Source organism: Ammospiza nelsoni, chromosome 4 (genome assembly GCF_027579445.1).
Source record: "Ammospiza nelsoni isolate bAmmNel1 chromosome 4, bAmmNel1.pri, whole genome shotgun sequence".
NCBI classification, from domain to species: domain Eukaryota; kingdom Metazoa; phylum Chordata; class Aves; order Passeriformes; family Passerellidae; genus Ammospiza; species Ammospiza nelsoni.
This window is the reverse complement of record NC_080636.1, coordinates 60511262-60529621: the sequence shown is the minus strand read 5'-3', so window position 1 is coordinate 60529621 and position 18360 is coordinate 60511262. Positions and strand designations below refer to the sequence as shown.

At 40.9% G+C, this 18360-nt stretch overlaps 1 protein-coding gene across 1 annotated transcript in view; it reads left to right on the top strand.

The window, feature by feature from the left end:
* HPGDS (hematopoietic prostaglandin D synthase) overlaps positions 1 to 18360 on the top strand; it is a 29600-nt gene that overhangs the window by 5870 nt on the left and 5370 nt on the right. Inside the window, exons 2-3 of the mRNA XM_059470347.1 lie at positions 6733 to 6873; positions 17461 to 17553. Coding sequence (XP_059326330.1) covers positions 6741 to 6873; positions 17461 to 17553 — 226 coding nt within the window. The 5' untranslated portion in view covers positions 6733 to 6740. The remainder of the gene's footprint in view (positions 1 to 6732; positions 6874 to 17460; positions 17554 to 18360) is intronic.

Below are 18360 nucleotides of genomic sequence, written 5' to 3'. Positions count from 1 at the left end.
TTGGCTACAGGTGTGGCCTGTTAACATCAGGCCTGCTCCCAATCTCTAATAATTCGCTCAGCTGCAACTCTTTAGGGGGTAAGATTACATTCTCTACCACCTTCTTTATCTATACTGTATGCTCTTACACACTGGGAGTGAGGAAGACAAGAAAGAGTCTTCCCTGAAATCCCAGTGTTACTATTAATGGAAGACATTTGGCTGACACTAATTTTAAGACTTCAGACTGTGTACATGGCAGAAATATATAAGTAAATATAAGAATTGGATGAAATTGCAGTGCCCCATCCACCCCTGTAGGACATCCAAATCAGGTTGTTGGACTTGCATCTGCTTCAAAAACTATTTGATTTTCAGGCTAACTTTGCAGAAAAACGTCATAAAGAAACAGCAAATGCTTTGAAAACAGCACTAGGAAAAAAACAAAAAAAAAAACAACAAAAAAAAATGTCCTCAAAGCTTCTCACCTTTGGATAGTGCTTATGGAGGACACAAACTTCAATTCATAAAGTAAGAGTCTTCTTGGCAGAGAGATACCTGTCGGCTTACGTGACTGAAAGCTGATTTGTTGTTATACTTTCATCCTGCAAAATAATGAAAATGAAATATATAATCTGCTCCAGCAACTCTGAATGGTTATAAAAGCTTAATCTTACAATAAAAGCACTCTGAATGGTTATAAAAGCCTAATCTTACAATAAAATTAAGAGGTATCCATTGACTGAATCATCTCTCCTGAATCATTGTCATGCTCTGGTTGGAATTCAAGAGAGGACAATGATACCTGGCAGACAAAGACCTGCAGCTTCCCCTTCTATGGCAGCATTGTGTCAGGCACTAATTGTGGCACTTTCCATAAGTGACTCCTAAATTAATGAAGAACCCTCATGCTGAATGAATAGAAATGCAGTGCAGTGCATCGTCTTTTCCAAGCATACAATTCAAGTCCCAACTTTTAGAAACACCCTGATGAACCTTACCTCAGTCCTACTGGTCTTGCTTCTTGGAGGGAACAGCTGGGCTCTTTTACATCCTCTAGTGTTAATGCAACCTTGAGGCTGGAAAACTCTTAATTTCTTGCAGCGCAAAGTACAGTTAAAGGGACTTTGCACCACAAGCCCTTTGTCAGACTTTGGGTGCATGTGAACACATAGCTCCATAGCTCAACTTAGCTGGTTTCCCCCTCCCCTTCACTCCCCTCTGTTTTTTTTTTCCTTTTTTCCCCCCTCTTTCACCCAGGGAGAGCTCTCTGCTGTCATCTCAAATACTAACAACCCTATATAGGAAAATGTAGTTATGTGCTGCCTTATTTCAAAATATTTTCTCTGAATTCACACACTGAGTACCTGCCATCTTCGCATTCCACTGTAAAGGAATCATGGAGGGATTCTTCTGAACAGATTTCTTGGTGTAAATAAAGAAATATTGTATCACCAAAGGTGGATTGAAAAGGGAACAGAGAGGCAGGAAAGACCACATGGCTGAGGCAGGACAAGCGGAACAGTGGGGCAGAATGAGCCAAACTTCCAGACGAGCCTCCTGCTCTGCTAGAAATGGAGCCAGCAGGCCCAGGTTATGGCGCACTTACCTGCGTTTATGTCCTAAGGCTCCTCCTGTAATTCCATCGAGCACTTTGAGATTAGGGTCTAGTCAGGGAGAGTTGTTCCCAGGCAGCAGGAGTTTCATCACCTGCAGCCCAGTGGTGGGAGCTTTCTCTCCCCTGACTGCCAGGCCAAGTCTCCCCACATCCAGAGCTTCCTGCCATTTTCTAAAGGCCTTGTCCATGTAGAGACCCTAAAATGGTGGTGGCCTCTGCCCCCCTCATGTGTCTCAGTTGCCTCCTGAACACAGCATGCATTAAAGCTCTGTAGTAATTTTCCACCCCACGTCAAAAAATGGATTTTTAGCATAAAAGCTGGACAATATTGAGGAATGTTGCCAGGCAAATCCCACTAGAGCTTACCACCATTTTCTGAGGGTGTTATCTGCTCAAAGACTCTAAAATGGCGGCGGTCTCTGTTGAGGCATAAATAAAAGTTAATACGTTCCTCACATGCACCCAGGTTTTGGTGGCTGTTACCCACCTAAAGAATGTTTTCTTGTCACTTGAGGGCAGGATTTTCCAAAAGAGAGGTGAAACACTGTTCCACTAGAGAGGCCAGCAGAGTTTTGGTGCTTAATTTTGCTGAGGCTGGGCACTCAGGACCAAACACTGGCAAGCAGATGCTGCATGCTCCAGGTACACACATGAAAATCAGCCTGAGCAGTGTCCAGTCTGCCAGTGCTTTTTCTCTTCTGTACTACTGCTATCTGAAACTCAGCATTTCAGTCCCCAAAAAGTGCTGGTTCCTTCCTGGGCTCCATTTTTAAACTCTAAACCTGCTTGAAGTTTTCAAATCGATTGTTCAGTTCTGCTTCAACTGGAATAAAAGCACCCCAAGTTCATCAGGAAATACAGTATCTCCATAGAGCCACAAACAGTTTTAAATAATTTGAAATGTCATAAAATTTTTAGACACTTGTAATTCCACCATTATTTTTTGACCCATGAGTATAATGGCGGATGCCAACTTTACACATATTTGGCATTCTCTCAGATTTCCTGTTTGATTTTGTCACTGAGTGGCTCCAAGTTTAATTTAATCATGAGATGCAATAATCTTCTGTTTAAAGGTATGTTAAAGCCAGTTAAGCTGGCTTTCACAAAGTCACAGAGGAAAGCTGGGAAATCAGCTAAGCAGGTCAACAACTTTAAAGTATTAAAGCTAATTTATTAGTAAATTTAAAGCTGTTGAGTTCATGGCTTTGAAAGCTGTATGCAGTGAAACTGGGACTGAAGTGTCAGGAAAATCCGCAAAAACTAAAGGTTTATGTCCAAAAAGGAGACACAAGAGTCCTGCAACTTTATTTGAATAAAGGGAGAGCTTCCACTGGGGCGCATGCCCATGGGGTTTTCTCTCTTGAGGTTTCAGAGTGTGCAGCCTCCTTTGATCCTAAACTCCTGGCCACATGTTGCCCTCTTCCTTTCCCCACTGGTTGAGGTACTAGGAAGGTACAGTCTTCCTGAACCACCTACCACATATCCCCCCTTGAGCCTACTATTTTAGCCCAAAGTTCAAAAACTCAGACTGTGTGTTTAAAAACCCTGACTGTTTCAGCAGCCAAGCTGTCTGGCTCAGCAACCAACTTGCAGCCCAGAGTAGGTAGACACATTTAGACCCATATGAAAGACTTTAATACCCACATCTTCATCAAATTGTTTGTAAAGACATCACCTTTCCTCTCAGAAGTGCTGTCAGTGTAGGACAGGACAGGTGTACAGGGCTGTCCCAGCCATGTATTCATCAGAATAAAAATTGGAAAAATACTGGTGAGGTGGCAGGTTTATTGGTGGAAAGTAAGTCACCCCCTTCTGATTTTATACACACCTGGCTTTGCAACGAACTCACCTGAACAGATTTAATAGCATTAAGAAGGTGGCTAAATGCCTGCAAGTCTGAGCACTGAAGTCCACCCACCATGACCATCTTTCAGTATTTTTAAGCCATGACTAACCTAAAAAAAGAGAAACAATTTTAGATAAAGATTTTCCTGCTCTCCACCTCCAAAAAAGTCCCCAACATCTTCACCCCAAAAATCAACTCAAAGACGCTAAACAGATATTTTTCCCCTAGAAATGACATTTTTCAATAATTCAGTAATTCTGGATGGTTTAAATGGTTTTAATTTGCTCCTCATGATCCTCTTTATAAAACACACTGGGGAAATGAGGGAGAGGAGGACAAGGGAAAAAAACCCTAAAACCCCAACAGCTTACTTTGTATGTTTGGCAAAAAGCTATTCTGAACACAACCATTTCTTTCATTTAGAAACTTATCTGTAATTGTTTAGGAAGCACTACTCCTGACATTTCACAGTAAATATAAATAAAAAATAAAACCTACAAATATTTACAAAAACATGTTTACAGTAAACCTATAAGGGCCTTTAAAACGTCACGTATTTTTGGTAAACTCCTTGTAGAGCTGGTTTTAGTTTTGTTTTTATTTTTTCTTATGGATGGAAAAAAAATCATAAGCTTAAGAGTGCATCATCACTACAAATACTTGATTAGTCCTTATGATGTGATCATTAGAAATTTGTTTAGCTTTGCTTTAGACAACTCAAACAATGGCTTCCGCTGCTTCCTTGACAGACCAAACTATTCCACTGTCTATCACAACAGGCAGAGATTTGCTAATCATCCGCCAAAATTCCCTGATCCTTTACATCACTTCACTGCTCTTGACTGGACATACCTTTGTGTACAGAAAGCTTCCAGGGTAAGAATTAGGCTCTTCCAACACACTCGCCTACCAGAATGTTCTGCCCTCAGCCATCTCCAGCCCTCTCTCTGTGTAGCTGTCTCGTCCCTCACGACTGCACCTTAAAAATCTGCTATTCTTATGCTTTTAATGCCCTCCAGCTGACAGCAACTATTTGCTAGCAGAGGGCTGAGTGGGCAGCCAAGAAACAGGAGCCATGTGTGAGTGGTGTAGCAAGTCCAGGGCACTGGGACTGCTAGGGGTGTTTATGGAAAAAATTCTATGGACACTTCTAAAGGAGGGAAACAGACAGTAAATCACTAAATCAGTAGCATTTGCTTGTCTCTAAAAACCTGAAAATTAAGACTCAAGGTTTGGGTTTTTTTTCCCTTTGGCTCCTGAATTGCTGTCAGGAATCTCAAATAACACATGCTCTTTTAAAAATGCCATTCCTAGCTCTTGAATGACAGCACCAAATCAGAAATAGGGAGAAAAGGGAAGAAAATCCTGCTATGATCTCATTCTCTCTTCTTACATTAACTTTCTAGATGCATAACCAAATTCATAGTATATAATAGTATATTGTATTATCCTATATAGAGCATACCAAGTAATAAATCTGGGTATGAAATTTGAAAATGGAGTAGCCAAGCTCTGCCACTTAAAACTTGCTTGAAAACGCTGGATTTGTCAAAATTTCTCTCCTTAGAGAAAGAAGCGGTTGCACCTGTAATCTGTGAGCTGCTTGGCAAAAGAGAAACATGTTTTCCCTTAATTAACACATTTAAAAAAACTAGTCACATCCTGATGCAACTCATTTCACCTGGAGCCTCTCTCTTTTATACTGTGGAAAAGAACACACTTGACTTAATTGTAATGAAATCTCTGTTTGGAAGCACTTGTAGATGTCTCCATTGGTAATTTTCCAGCAAATTCCTGCATTTCTGCTAGGCCATTTGACATGATAAGTTTCCATTCACTAATAATGTGAATCTCCATTCACTAATAATTCACTTCTGAGCCTGCTGCATGCTGTCGGGCAGCAGATAAATTTTACAATGAATTAAGCAGTCTCTAATGTGCTTATTTGCTGGTTTTTTTGTTTGTGTTTTCTTTTTGCTTTTGCTACTCTGAAGACAGAAGGTACGTGCTTTGACTTTAGAGGAACAAGTGGCAAAAGCAGTTTGCTCTTTTCAGAGCTTCACTGTCTACAGTGAAAAGCTCATTATGTATTTCCTCAAGCACATGTTTTCAAGGCAAGATGACTAAACAGGGAGTTGTTCTATTGTGAGATTATGTGGTAGCACTTACTCATGAAAAAAGGAAAAAAAAAGAGTTCCCTTTCTGTTCTAGTGCAGATGATCTGTTTTCCAGGCTTTGTTACAAGCATTCTGAATGTGATGCATATAAAAGAACGGTAAATGCAATGTCTACTTCAAAGCAAAAATGAGAAAGGGTTTTGCTTTGGGTGGGGAGGCAGATGGTTGTTTTACTATCCTTTCCTCAGCACATTCAAATCTCAGCTGAGCTCTCTTAATAAAGTGCTGTGTGTAAATTCTTACTTTTGATTTAAAGCAGCCTTATCTGTTTCACCTTTCCTGTACCATCCTTGCTACACAATCAAACCTTCAAATACTATCTTTTGTTGCCTGTTACCCTGGGAAACAAGTCCTGTAAAGTGACTCCGAACTAGAACCGAAAAGAAAAAAATAAATTACATGAAAACTTAATAAAGTAATTTCAAGATTTCTTTTGGCTTCTGTACAAAAACTGAAAATTCAAGGATGATTTTCTCAAAACAACACTGTAGCCTGGTTTCCATAGCAGATTTTTCTTCTAAAATAACTTTGGGCGATTGCTTGTACAACTTTGGTACTAAATGATGCAAAAAATCACAAGGGTTTGGTAATTCCCGTGATTTGGTCTTGGATGAAGGTCTCCATAAGCAGTAGGGGCTGAGCAGGGCAGGTCTGAACAAAATTGCTTCTCGAGATAACAACTGTCTTCTGATACAGAAGAATAATATATCTGGAAAAAAACCCCAACAAAATCAAAAAAAACAAATCAAAAATCACTTTATAGATGGCCTGAGTTTGGAGTCACAAGAGAAATAAATGAAAGCTGAAAGTTCCTATTACATCTGAATAAAAAAAAAAAAAAAAATCAAGTCAGCTTTCAGGAGTCACTCTAGGAGGAACTGCAGGTTCAGCTGTCTTTGTCCACTTTGTCTGTGGGTGCTGTGGCTGACAAATGGGGAACACAAAGGTGTGAGAGACGCAGCAATTGCAAAGCGCAGCGCACCAGGGCTTGGTGTAACATTTCCTCTGCATTGTACAAGCATGTCTGTCAAACCAAGCAGACAGTGTTTTTGTAGAAAAGGGAGTTGATTTAACCCTGTGTAAAGCAGCTCTGTCTCCCTTCCCTGCAGGGTCCAGCATGCCTCAGTACAAGCTCACCTACTTCAACCTGCGGGGACGAGCGGAGATCAGCCGATACCTCTTTGCCTATTCAGGCAAGAAGTATGAAGACCACAGGATAGAAGCAGCAGACTGGCCCAAAATCAAGCCAAGTGAGTAGCACTTAAAGCCAAAGCTCCACTAGAAATGCTGGCAAAAAGAAAAGCAGTTGAAGAGGTACCTGTATGTTTTGTGAGCCTAAGTACACATAACTTCTGGCTTTAGTTAAGCTTGTGCGAGTTTTAAGGTGAGATAGCCAAAATGTCATTGCTGATGCTCTCACAGGAGACTGGATCCAAATGTTCAGACCATCTGAAATACCTTACCTGCTGTCATCCAGCTGGACTTTTACTCCTTTTCAGTTCAGTACAGTGTGTGTGTACCTAAAGATAACCAAATGAGTGCTAATCTCAGCTTCTCTGCGTAATTTGATCTCAAAGACCACACCTCAGACTTCACCCTAGGTTTAGAAAGCCAAATTGGAAAGAAAGGTCAGGAAAGACACTCCTTTGCAACCTGAATGGTCTTCAGAGAGGAAAAGTGATGGGAAAACAAAGTCAGTTGCTATAGCAAAGAAAAAAACCAAAAGGATCAAAAGAGGTACTAGAAAAATAATTGTTCCTAAGAATTAGCCCTACCAACCCTTCCAGAAGTACCCTTCAGGCTATTGTACCCCATTCATTTTATGTCTTTTTGTTTAAATAACCTCTTTTCAGCTTTTAAAGGTATTTGTTATTTCTGTTCATTAAATTAGCCTTAGTTCAAGAGAAGCAGGTCCTGCATTTCAAGACTCTGGGTAGGAACTCAGTGTCTTCATTTCATGGATTAAGCTTGTGTTTGGCTACATGGGCTATGACTTTTCACATCCAGAATGAAAAATCACGGCTTTAGTTTGGGGAAAAGACACAACCAATTCACAAGGTGACTTCTATTAATGAAGCAATGTTTCCTGATAAGCTTTCACACCATTTAATAAGCTCAGCCTGCAAGCTACCAGATATTTCTAGGGTGCAAATTTTGTAGGTTTGGTCATTCCTGTTTGCAGTGACTAGAATGATAATCAGTCAAACACAACTGTAATCCAAGTGGCAATTGAAGCCTTCAGTGGTGGTCAAGTATAGAAAACACTGACAAAGATCCACAGAGAGGAATAAGAAGCAGTGGAACAGGGACACTTTCAGCTAGGGATGACTGACTTTGGAAACGTTTTTGTTATAAGAGCTTAAGCCAGTTAACCACGTGGCATAGCTTATTTCTCTTTCACTGCAGTTCTCAGGAAGCAGGGTAGAAACTGAAGGTGAGATTAAGAATTCAGATGACCTGGTGTAAGCTCTGCAAAGGCTTTTCATACTTAATTACACGCATATTCACACGTATGCACACTCACTTTTGTCCTGAAACAAAGTTGAGAGTATAAGTAAAGTATGTTTTAATGTGGCATTTTCTATACCAATGAATTAAGACAAACTAAAAAGACAAAGCATAATTAGTCACTTACAGGGTGCAGAGACATTCACATTCTAACAGCAGATTTACCATAAAAGGTAAAAGCATTGCATCACTCTTTGAATACTGTTGACGATCCCGATGTCTGAAGAGCGCAGGAAACAATGCAGGAAAGTTCCTCCTGTGCTTTTCTTCAGTGCTCACTCCACAAACCTCACAGTGGAGCTTTATTTATATAGGACATGTGTACAGTAAATGTGCAGCAGCAGCACCTAAGTGTTCTTCTTCCCTAAGTATTTTTTTATCTTGTTTCATCATATTTGAAGCTTTTAAAAAGAGGGACATCACATTCTATTTGCAGACTGCAGTCAAAATTGGTTCCAGATCTTTCATAGGCAAGTGGGTAAAGACAAATGTGATATATGCAAGTGTACACAGCAATTTGTCTGGTATGTCTTAATCTCACCTCAATATGTAATTATGTAATTAGTTCCATTAATTTGACAAATTTACTGGTTTTTTGAAGGCTACAAAATAAACTGCATACTAAATTGCCTTACTTTAACTGCTGTTACATCAAATGCTGCTGTAATTCCCTTTACCATCGCTTAACATTTACCACCCTTTGGTTTTCACCAGGATGAGACTGACTGGAATCTGCTAATTTATTTCTATGCTTTCTAAGGTAGACCCAGTTCAGAAAAAATAGAAGGAGGAAAAAAGCTTTATATGAAGGAACTGAATATTATAAATGAGCGTTGTGCAGAAGAATTCTCAGCAGAGTGAACTATGCCTGTGTATATGCAGTGGGTTGGATGGATCTCCTCATTTCACATTTACCCTTGAACACAGAAGTAGTTTAACTTTTTGGTCAAGAATCCTCTTACTTGGTGCTTTTTCCTCATCAATCTGTGTCTCTGTGGCGGGAGCTGAAGCACATTTTGAAAACTCAGGATAGCAGAGAATGCAAGGTTTGTTTTCCATAGGGCAGATGCTGTATGCAACACTTACAGTGTGAGGGCACACAAAGCCTGTGCAAACCTACTCCCTCTCCAGGAGACAGCGTTTCTTGTGTTGAGTCACAGCTTGCAAAGTCAGGGTTTGGGTGCCCTGGGGCAAATTGGAGCGCTGGCTATTGGTCTTGTTGAGCACTTAGGGCTGTTTGTTCCAAAGCCTTGTTGCTACCTTTGATTCAGTGTTTTTCTGAATGATTTGCCTGTGGGAGAACATTTTGTCTGGAAATACTGTGAGTAACCATGAGAAATGCCTCACAAAGGAGGAGGAGATAGTCATAAGGTGATCTCCAGACAATTTCCTTAAGCAGCATTAGATTTTTATGCATGAAAAAAACCCTTTTACTCTTTTTTTTTTACTAGCAAACCTCTTAATTGCTTGTTGTCTGCAATGTGTATGTCAGTGGTGGCAGATGGCACCATTACTTTGGTGCTAGAGCTGGGGTTCAGGGAGATGGGAAGAGCAAAGGTTTAGCCTGCTGCCATAAGATGTAAACAGCACTTTCAGATGGGCACCCAGCGATTTCTGTGTAGGTGTATGTTTTCCTGGTCAATTAGCAGATACATTCCTGTTCCTATCCACTGAGTGACTGGATGTCTACAGATGCCTGAAATTCAAAGAACTCTTCGACCAGTATGAATTTTGCACAGATGACTTCACAAATCTTAGAGCAGCAGCTCCCAAATTTTACTAAACTTCTTATCTGCCATGGAATTTCATCTAGGGCTCAGTTATAAAGGCTGCTGTGAAAAGCCATTATGCAGAGAAAATGAAAAAGTCCAATTAACCCTTGGTAACCCTGCCAGCAAACTTCTCAGAGTGCAGGAAGAGAAACAAAGTGCCCAAAGATTAATGACTTCTCCAGCATTTGTTAATGCAGCAGGTAGAGTTACAAAGTGTGTAGCTTAAGATTTCTAGGTTGTCTTTGCTCCCAGTGTTTTTGTGGTAATGGTTCTGCAGCTGCACATTTACTGTACACACGTCCTATATAAATAAAGCTCCACTGTGAGGTTTGTGGAGTGAGCACTGAAGAAAAGCACAGGAAGAACTTGCCTGCATTGTTTCCTGCGCTGCTCAGACATCGGGATCATCAACAATATTCCAAGAGTGATGCAAGGCTTTTACCTTGTGTGGCAGATCTGCTGTTAGAACATCTTGTTCTAGAATGTGAATGCCTCTGCACCCTGTAAGTGACTAATTATGCTTTGTCTTTTGGACAAGAGAACACTTCATGTTTCTTGAGCTAATAAGGAACAAATTCAAGAATTCAAGTTTGTCCAAGAGTACAAGGAGTCATGAATGAGATCTGAGAGGATAGGTTTGCTTCAGCAGTTTTCTCAAAATTGAAATAAGGTTTTGCAAGAAATACCAAGCTATCCAAAGCATCTTAACCTATAAACCAGGAAATATACTGACATTATTCTGAGGAAAAGACTTAGTTCTGTAAAAATGATGGGAAAACAGAAAACCTGTGCATAAAGATCAATGTGAAGGAAGCCCATTGAGACAGCAGATTGGCAGCTGCAGCAAGTTTTATTTTTCACCTGAACTGAAGACTGTGGTGGGTTTTGTTGGGTTTTTTGGGGCATTTTTCATGTGGCTGTCACCAATAGGCTGCAATCCTAATGTACCTTCAGGCAAATAAGTCCCTCCTGGAAAAACTGTCCTACTTGATTTTGTTTACACCTAATGGTGCTTTTGTTGTGTTTGAAAGGATGGCCTATTCTAAGACAAGAACTTCTGTTATTTGACTTACACACTCTGAAATTAACATTTCTATAACCCAACATTTGTTTTTTTCCCTTCTGACACTAATCAGATCATCTTTGGCAAATTTTACAGCTGATGATTTTGGGCAAGGGCTGCAGTTTAGAATATAAACAAAATTTTAAAAAGCCAGTGTACAAGTATTAAAGTATTAGCATTGTCCTGTCTTAGCACAGAATTTTAAAAATCAGACAAATATCAGCAGCAGCTTTCCCTAGTGCTTCACCATATGTAAGTCAATAATTATTTTAACAAGTAAACAAACTCAGTCTCAACAAACTCTGACTTGACAGTGCCCCCATTTAAAGGTCAGTCAATTCAAGATCTGCAACAGGCTCATACAAGATCTGTACTCCCACGCAGTGGACTGCTCACAGAAAGCGTCCTTGCACTGACATAAGTCATGATACAGCAGAAAATCCACTGTAATGGTGAACTAAGTTACCACCATCAGTAGTATTGGGCTGGCAGGCAGCAACAGCTTCTGGTCTGTGGCTCCTAAAGCAGTTTGAAGCAATGGCAATAGCAGACTTTATCATCATAGCAAGGGACGCTTCTCCTGCACTGATGGCCATAAACATCCCATAAACAGTTTAGGATGTGTAGAATGGTGCTTGGAAGGTTCTTAGGAAACCTGACAGACTAATGGCCCAAAAAATACTCCCAAGATAACATATAAATCTTGAGAAGCACCTGACACTAGACAAAAATTCCTCAGGGGAGCAGTTGCTTTGCTTCCTGAGTGACTTTCTGCTATGTAGCTCCACTAAAGTGTGTACATAGCTGTCTCTGGGTAAAAAGCAGGGCTTGGCAAGAACTTCCAAAGAGAATATGAGTTGTAATAAAACCAAACCTGGGGTGAGATTAAATCACAGCATCCTCCTCATCGTCCCTTTCTAGAAGATTCATATTCTAGGTACCTCCAGCTCTTGGCCTACCATTTCCCATGTGCCTGCTCCTCTGCTGCCATTAAAAAAATACGTATTTCATATATTTCTTATTGGAAGATGCGAAGTATCTATTTGTTTTTCATGATCCAATTTAAATATGAATGGATAGGAAAAGCAGTTATGGTCAGTTTTCAGGGCAAAAGAGAACTTATTTTGATACAGATATTGCAGTAAGAAGCAGGTCTGTGATATTTATTTGCCCCCACATTTAACTAATCCAGCTGCCTTATTATGGAGCCAATCTAAGCTTGATTACCAAATGATTAATTATTTAGCTTTTGAGCAATAATCAAGCACTTAAATACAGGCTGCATTGCATCAGAGCCACAGACAATTACAACATGGGCAGGATGAGTCATGGGCAGGTCAGCTCCGGAAAAATGGGGGAACATGTTGGAAGGACAGAACAGAAATGAGGAGAAGAGTAATGGAGAAGTTAAGATCAGTGAAAATGGAAGAAAGAGATGAGGGAAGGAGAAAGTGAAGAACTGTATCTGCACAGGGGAGAGAGCAATGAGAAGCACAGCACAGCACCAGCAGCTGACCAGCCTAGGTGCCAGGACTGGAGAAAACTGTGCTCAGCTCTGTTGTGTTTCCCCTCCCTGTCCCTGACAGAGGAACAGCCCCACAGGAGCACCCTCCACTGGGTCATGGCCAGGAGGATGAGTGAGGAGCTTGTGTTCCAAGGGAAGGCCTGAACACCAGTGAGAGCCTACAGGCATGGCAGGATGCCAGCAGTCATCACAGCCCTTAGGGGCTTGATGGAGTGGAAATTAATTAAAGGGATGGTCTTGCTTTTAATGCACACCACACTACTCAGCATCCAGCAGAGACCTGTATAAACACCGCAGTTCTTGTCACAAAAGCCAATGAAAACTAAAGTAGTATGAAAAGGAATTAATCCAATTCCTAAACACTGTACAGATACTTTAGTGAGATCTTCCTAAAATGAGAAGAGAGACTGCAGATCAGCCTGAAGACTTGTCTCCTGTCAAGGTTCTCTTCGCGGCAAGTATATGTGCAGATTTCATTCCAGCATGCAATGCAAAAAGCCAATAAATAACCAACATAATCTGAAAAGCAAGAACCTGCTGATAAAAGTTCAATTTAAAGAGGAGTACAGGTTTAGTTATTCAAAAAGGAGGCTTTTTAAAAACCCTTTTCCACCTTCAATCTAAATTTGGAACACCAGCATTCACCACCTTTGTACTTCAGATGAGAGGCAAAGTAAGCGGGAACCGAACAGGAAAGGTCATATTTTGTGCATGCCTGAGAAATGACACTGCTTGCATGGTGACAGCAATAGATTTTCCTGCTTTTCCTTCTCAAAATGCATTTACTCAAGTGGGAGTTGGAAATGTTGTTAAACAATATTGCTTTGAAAAACATGGAAAGCACATCTGTATGGATACACAAGGGTTTAAACTGACATAAGTACCAAGCAGCCCCCAAAACAACAAGGGTGAGAGAAAAGCCAGCAAAGTGACACTAACATCCTTTCAGCCTGCACTACCTTGGCTTTGCTGCTCTGTTTTATGGCTCCCCAATGGATGGTGTTTCATGCCTTGCCCCTGTGACCTTGGTTCTACCCAAACATCTCTCACACAGCAGCTTTTCACTTGCTCATCTGAAGTAGGGGCCTGGCAGGAGCCACCCTGCCTGCTCTGCTCATCTGCAGTCACACAAACCATGCCTTTCACCAAAACTCAGAAAGCTTCAGCAGGTTTAGTACCATACTTATGCACATGGGGATTTTGGGCATCTTCTCCAACAGGTCAATGAGCAGAATTGGGCCAAAAGCACCACAGGAAGTCAGAGCAATCCACAGAAGCCCATATTCCTGAGTCTAAGGGTAAGACAGCTTAAACCCAGAGGTTTCTGTTTTGTTTGGAGCCCCTGAGAACATGGCCTGGTTGTGGTTTCTGCAACTGGCAAAGTTTCTAGGGGCCACATCGAGGTCATGTGTCAAACCCCAACCTTACCTCCAGCAATCAAACAGTGTCCATCCAGTGTGAAGGCTCTTCTCATCCTCCCTTAGGATGAGCTGTGTAACATAAATCCACTCCTCTTCCAGCTGGAGAAGGAAGACGCCCAGGTTGCACAGAAAATGCATTCTTCCTCATAACAGCCAAACTCAGACATACAGTAACAAATCTTCTGGGAAAACTGTTATTCTAAATCACAAAAGGAAAAAGATACTTTACAGCAGGTTGAAAAAATTTTGGTCATTGCATGAATTTTAGACAATAACATTTCAAAGGCAAAGATTTTTTTTCCTAAATTTATCCAGACTGAAAACTCAGCTTTGTAAGCCATTATACCTTCTCCTCAGATATGGAGGAGATGTACTATAAATATTTTCTTCCCTCCTGACTACTTTTTGTTATTTTCTTCTGTTGTAAAACAGTCTGAATATTTGCTGTACTTTCTGGTTCTCCAGAATAGCCTGCCCTGCACCCAAGAAGAAACAACAGATTTTTTAAATTATCTGCACAGCACATGTGTACTTTCTTCAAACCTCTTAGAATTGCACTCATTTGTAGCTTATTAACTCTATAATCAACAAAATCAGTGTATAAATATATATGTGCACTCCATCAGCTGTAAAAAAAATCAATGTTTACATTAATCCAAATTTTCCCCTGTTGCTAAGAAAAAAATCAAATAGCATTTTGAATACACAAGAAAGGAAGGAACATCTACCATTTACCATCTGTTATCCTTTAAAGAGTCCAGAGTTCAGTAATGATAGCAATAGATTTGCTGCCTCCTAACAAACAAACCCCAAGTCTCATTATAAATCAAAGCATAAATCCTTTTAGATATTATGGGATAACAAAATAAAGTCTGCACTCATTTATTAATTCAAAATTGTATTAAGTCATGCAACTGTAGGTACACAAAACAAAGCTGTCTTTGTATATTTTAAATTGCAAACTCAGTTCTCTTTCAGAAAAGAATAACCAGGTCTTCAAGAAAGTCACTCAGCACTGAGGAGGATGATCTTTGCAGACATTACTCATGTTTTCAGGGAATTAACATCAATTCCCTTGAATTCAGAAATGACCAGATTCCTGACAAACAGAACATGAGAGCTGACTACCACTCTGCCTGAAAGTTGACTTTGACAACGTAATCTGTGTTCCTTAACTTTCAGAAAGATGCTTCCCTCCTTTAGTTGTAATCAAGGGTTTCTTAAAAAAAAAAAAAAAAAAAAAAAAAACAAAAAAACAAAAAAACAAAACCCATAATAACACACTGGCTTTAATTTTTCTTGTAGTGACCCACAAAGTGAAACATCAGTCAAAGCTGGGATTTACAGATGACTTCTCCTCTATGTAAACACAGCAGCAAAAATATCTGTGGGTTTCTAGATGAAGCAATCCCAGTCTCACAGTTTCCCAACCTGAGCAGTGAGTGACAGTGTGTTTTGACAGCTATTGCTACAGACTGCCTTAGTCATGTTGACCCTGCCAGAGCTGCATCACCCCAGAGCATTCCTACTGGGGCCTCCAAAAGAGGCCGCTGAACTCCTTCATGGGGAGAGCCCTTAGCCCTGCTCTGGCTGCACTTTTGCTGTTTCCTGTTGTCAGGCATTGCTGTACATCCCTGTGTGCTCTGGGGGGAAGTGGAACAGGCTGACCACACTGGCACATCCAGCAGTCACACCTGCTGTCATCCCCTCTGCTCGTGATGGCCTGAAAGATGTGCTTCACATAAGCAAACATTATTACACACCTCTGCAGCTTTGGAGCAGTGATGCTCAGGGCCCTGTGCACCACTTATCCAGAGTGCAGAACCAAGGCTCTTCTGATTTTCATAGCCAGAGAGCTTTCCTGTGAAACATTCAGGGGATACAGCTTGTCATCTCTCAGTGATTCTCAATGGAACAAAACATGGACTTGCCAGGACCTTGCTGCTCTCTGGATGATGAACATGGGAAGTCTTCTGTGCAACAAGTCTATTATTGCTTCAATAACAGCCAGCAGAGCCTGCTTTCTCCTGGGGTACAGCAGCTCATGCTCATTGAACTCTCTTGCTTCTGCTGTTCATCAGCATCCAAATTCATACTGAATTCCCAGTGTGCTGAAACTTAAGGAAAAAAACCCCAGTATCATGAGTACTATGTTCAGATGTGGGGAAAAAAAAAACAAACAAAAAAAGGCACAGAGGAGTTCTGGATGTCTTGTGCAACTGCAAAATTCATGTTGCAGGTCAGGACATAACATCTAGGACCTGGTACCTAATGTGATTCCCATACTACATGCTAAACCACACAGCAATGTTCGTCCTTTATGAAGCTGCCTTGTTAAACAGTTATGATTGCATAAGATTTCACCATTGGCCCCTTTTCATTAAGAACTAAAAATGCTCATGGAATAGATGTGTCATTCCAGCTGCCCTGTAAAGACATTTGTCCTGGATTTGAAAGCACTTTGCATGCTTCCAGTGGCCAATGTTCTCACTTTTCCACTACCACCTTTTTACATCACAAGATTCTCTTAAAATGGATATAAATCTTAATTATATAAAGTGTAATGCAGATGAAAATTGGGTACGAAGCATTTAGCTATGGTCAGCACTTGCAGTTATGTACTTGGGAACAGCACCTTGGGAATGCAGAGATGTACAGTTGCCTCAGTGAACGGCACCAGGTTCCCACAAGCAGATTGTCACTGCCCTAAACAGATCTGTTTTCCCCAGATCCAGCCTTTGCTCCAAGGCTCCAGTTCCATTTCATACCCCACAGGCAGCTTCTTCAAAACACAGAAAAACAGCAGTCCAAGCCTCCATGTAACTACGAAATTAGCAACAGGAAACTAAGACTGATTTCTTATCTCAAACTCCTTTACAGATATCCACGACACCTGCGTAGTTTGTCTACTCCTATACTTAAAATCTGGAGGCTTCTTCCTCATAACTGGCAGATTTTTTTTAAATGCAGGCCACGTCAGGTGAATTTGAATATCTTTTTAGGGTTTGTAGTGCAATGTGAAAGATATTTTGCCTCAGAGATGACTACCAAGTGAGATGCCTTATCATGATACAAGTTCTGAAATTAATCACTGCTTCTGGATTTGCCCAGTCTCTTGCTTCATGCCCCAGCTGCATCCTGCAGTATGAAATCTTCAGCAGTACGTCACTTAACCTTGGCAGTCACTTTCCTGGGGAGGAAAAAGTAGGATAGAGAAGGAAAAACTTATATTCCCCTGAATAGTTTCTCTATATAAAGAATTCTGGACATATAGGAGTGTATTCAGCTTCTAGCATGAAGCCAGAAAACAGGAAGTGCACCCCTGGTTTCTGTGCTGTAGCTGCCTTCATGCAGTGCACTCTGATTACATCCTTACCCTTTTTTATTTTTAGTCCTTGCATTTCTTCTCAGAAACAGTGTGAAACTGTTAAGTGCTATAACAATGCATATCCTCTGATTGGTAAAACTACAGCTGTCACAGACTCCCACTGTTAATGGCTATGATTTAACTTTTGGTTGTTTTTTTCTTTTTTACTTTCCCCTTCAAGCTATCCCATTTGGCAAACTCCCTATTCTGGAAGTAGATGGAGTTATCATTCACCAGAGCCTGGCCATGGCAAGATACCTTGCCAGAGAAGCAGGTAATGTATCTCTGACTATTTTCTTTCTCTCCTCTGAGCTCACATTTATTGTTCAGGTAAAAATCCATCCACAGTAAAAACAGAAACAAACCAACAGCCTGGCAAGCCTAACCATGCAGAAATCAACACTAGCATGGCAAAAATGAAACTAGTGCCTGGGATTTGGGCTGACTTCTCCAGCCAGTACACTTTATCCACCTGTCCCTGCATGAAAGAAAGCACATACCTGTGGTTTCCCTAGAGAAAACTGCCCTGGCAGCCTTAAAGCTCAACTTTGCCCTGCCAGGCTAACCAGAGAGATGACCAGGAGGAGGAGGTTTTTGGAAGCATTAGAGATTATCACAGCAGGCAAAGAACTCTGAAGCAGATTTAGACAACAATTCTGGGCTAGCAGAGAGATTAGAGATGTTGACATCACTTGCATCTTTAAATACTTACATGCTGTGGAAGTACACAACCAGTTAGATGAAATGATAGGAGACTTAGTGTTGCAAGTAATCAAAGAGAGTGGCCAGGCTTTGCTTCAGGTCAAAGAGCTGTCATTCAACACCATCTGCAAAACTGGTCTGGCTGAAGGCAGATGTGCCCATGCTGGGCATCAGCAAATTGAAAAGGGGGGCTGGGAAGCAAGTACCATTCTACTTTTTTTTACACTGTGAGCAAATGGATGTAGCCTGCCTTTCATAATATCTCCCATTTTCTAACTGAGGAAGGAAGCAGAAGTTCATAGCATTATTCTTCAAGGCACTAACACAACACATTTCAAGAGTGTCTGCAATACTCTGTCCCAGCCCATTTCCTTCAGCT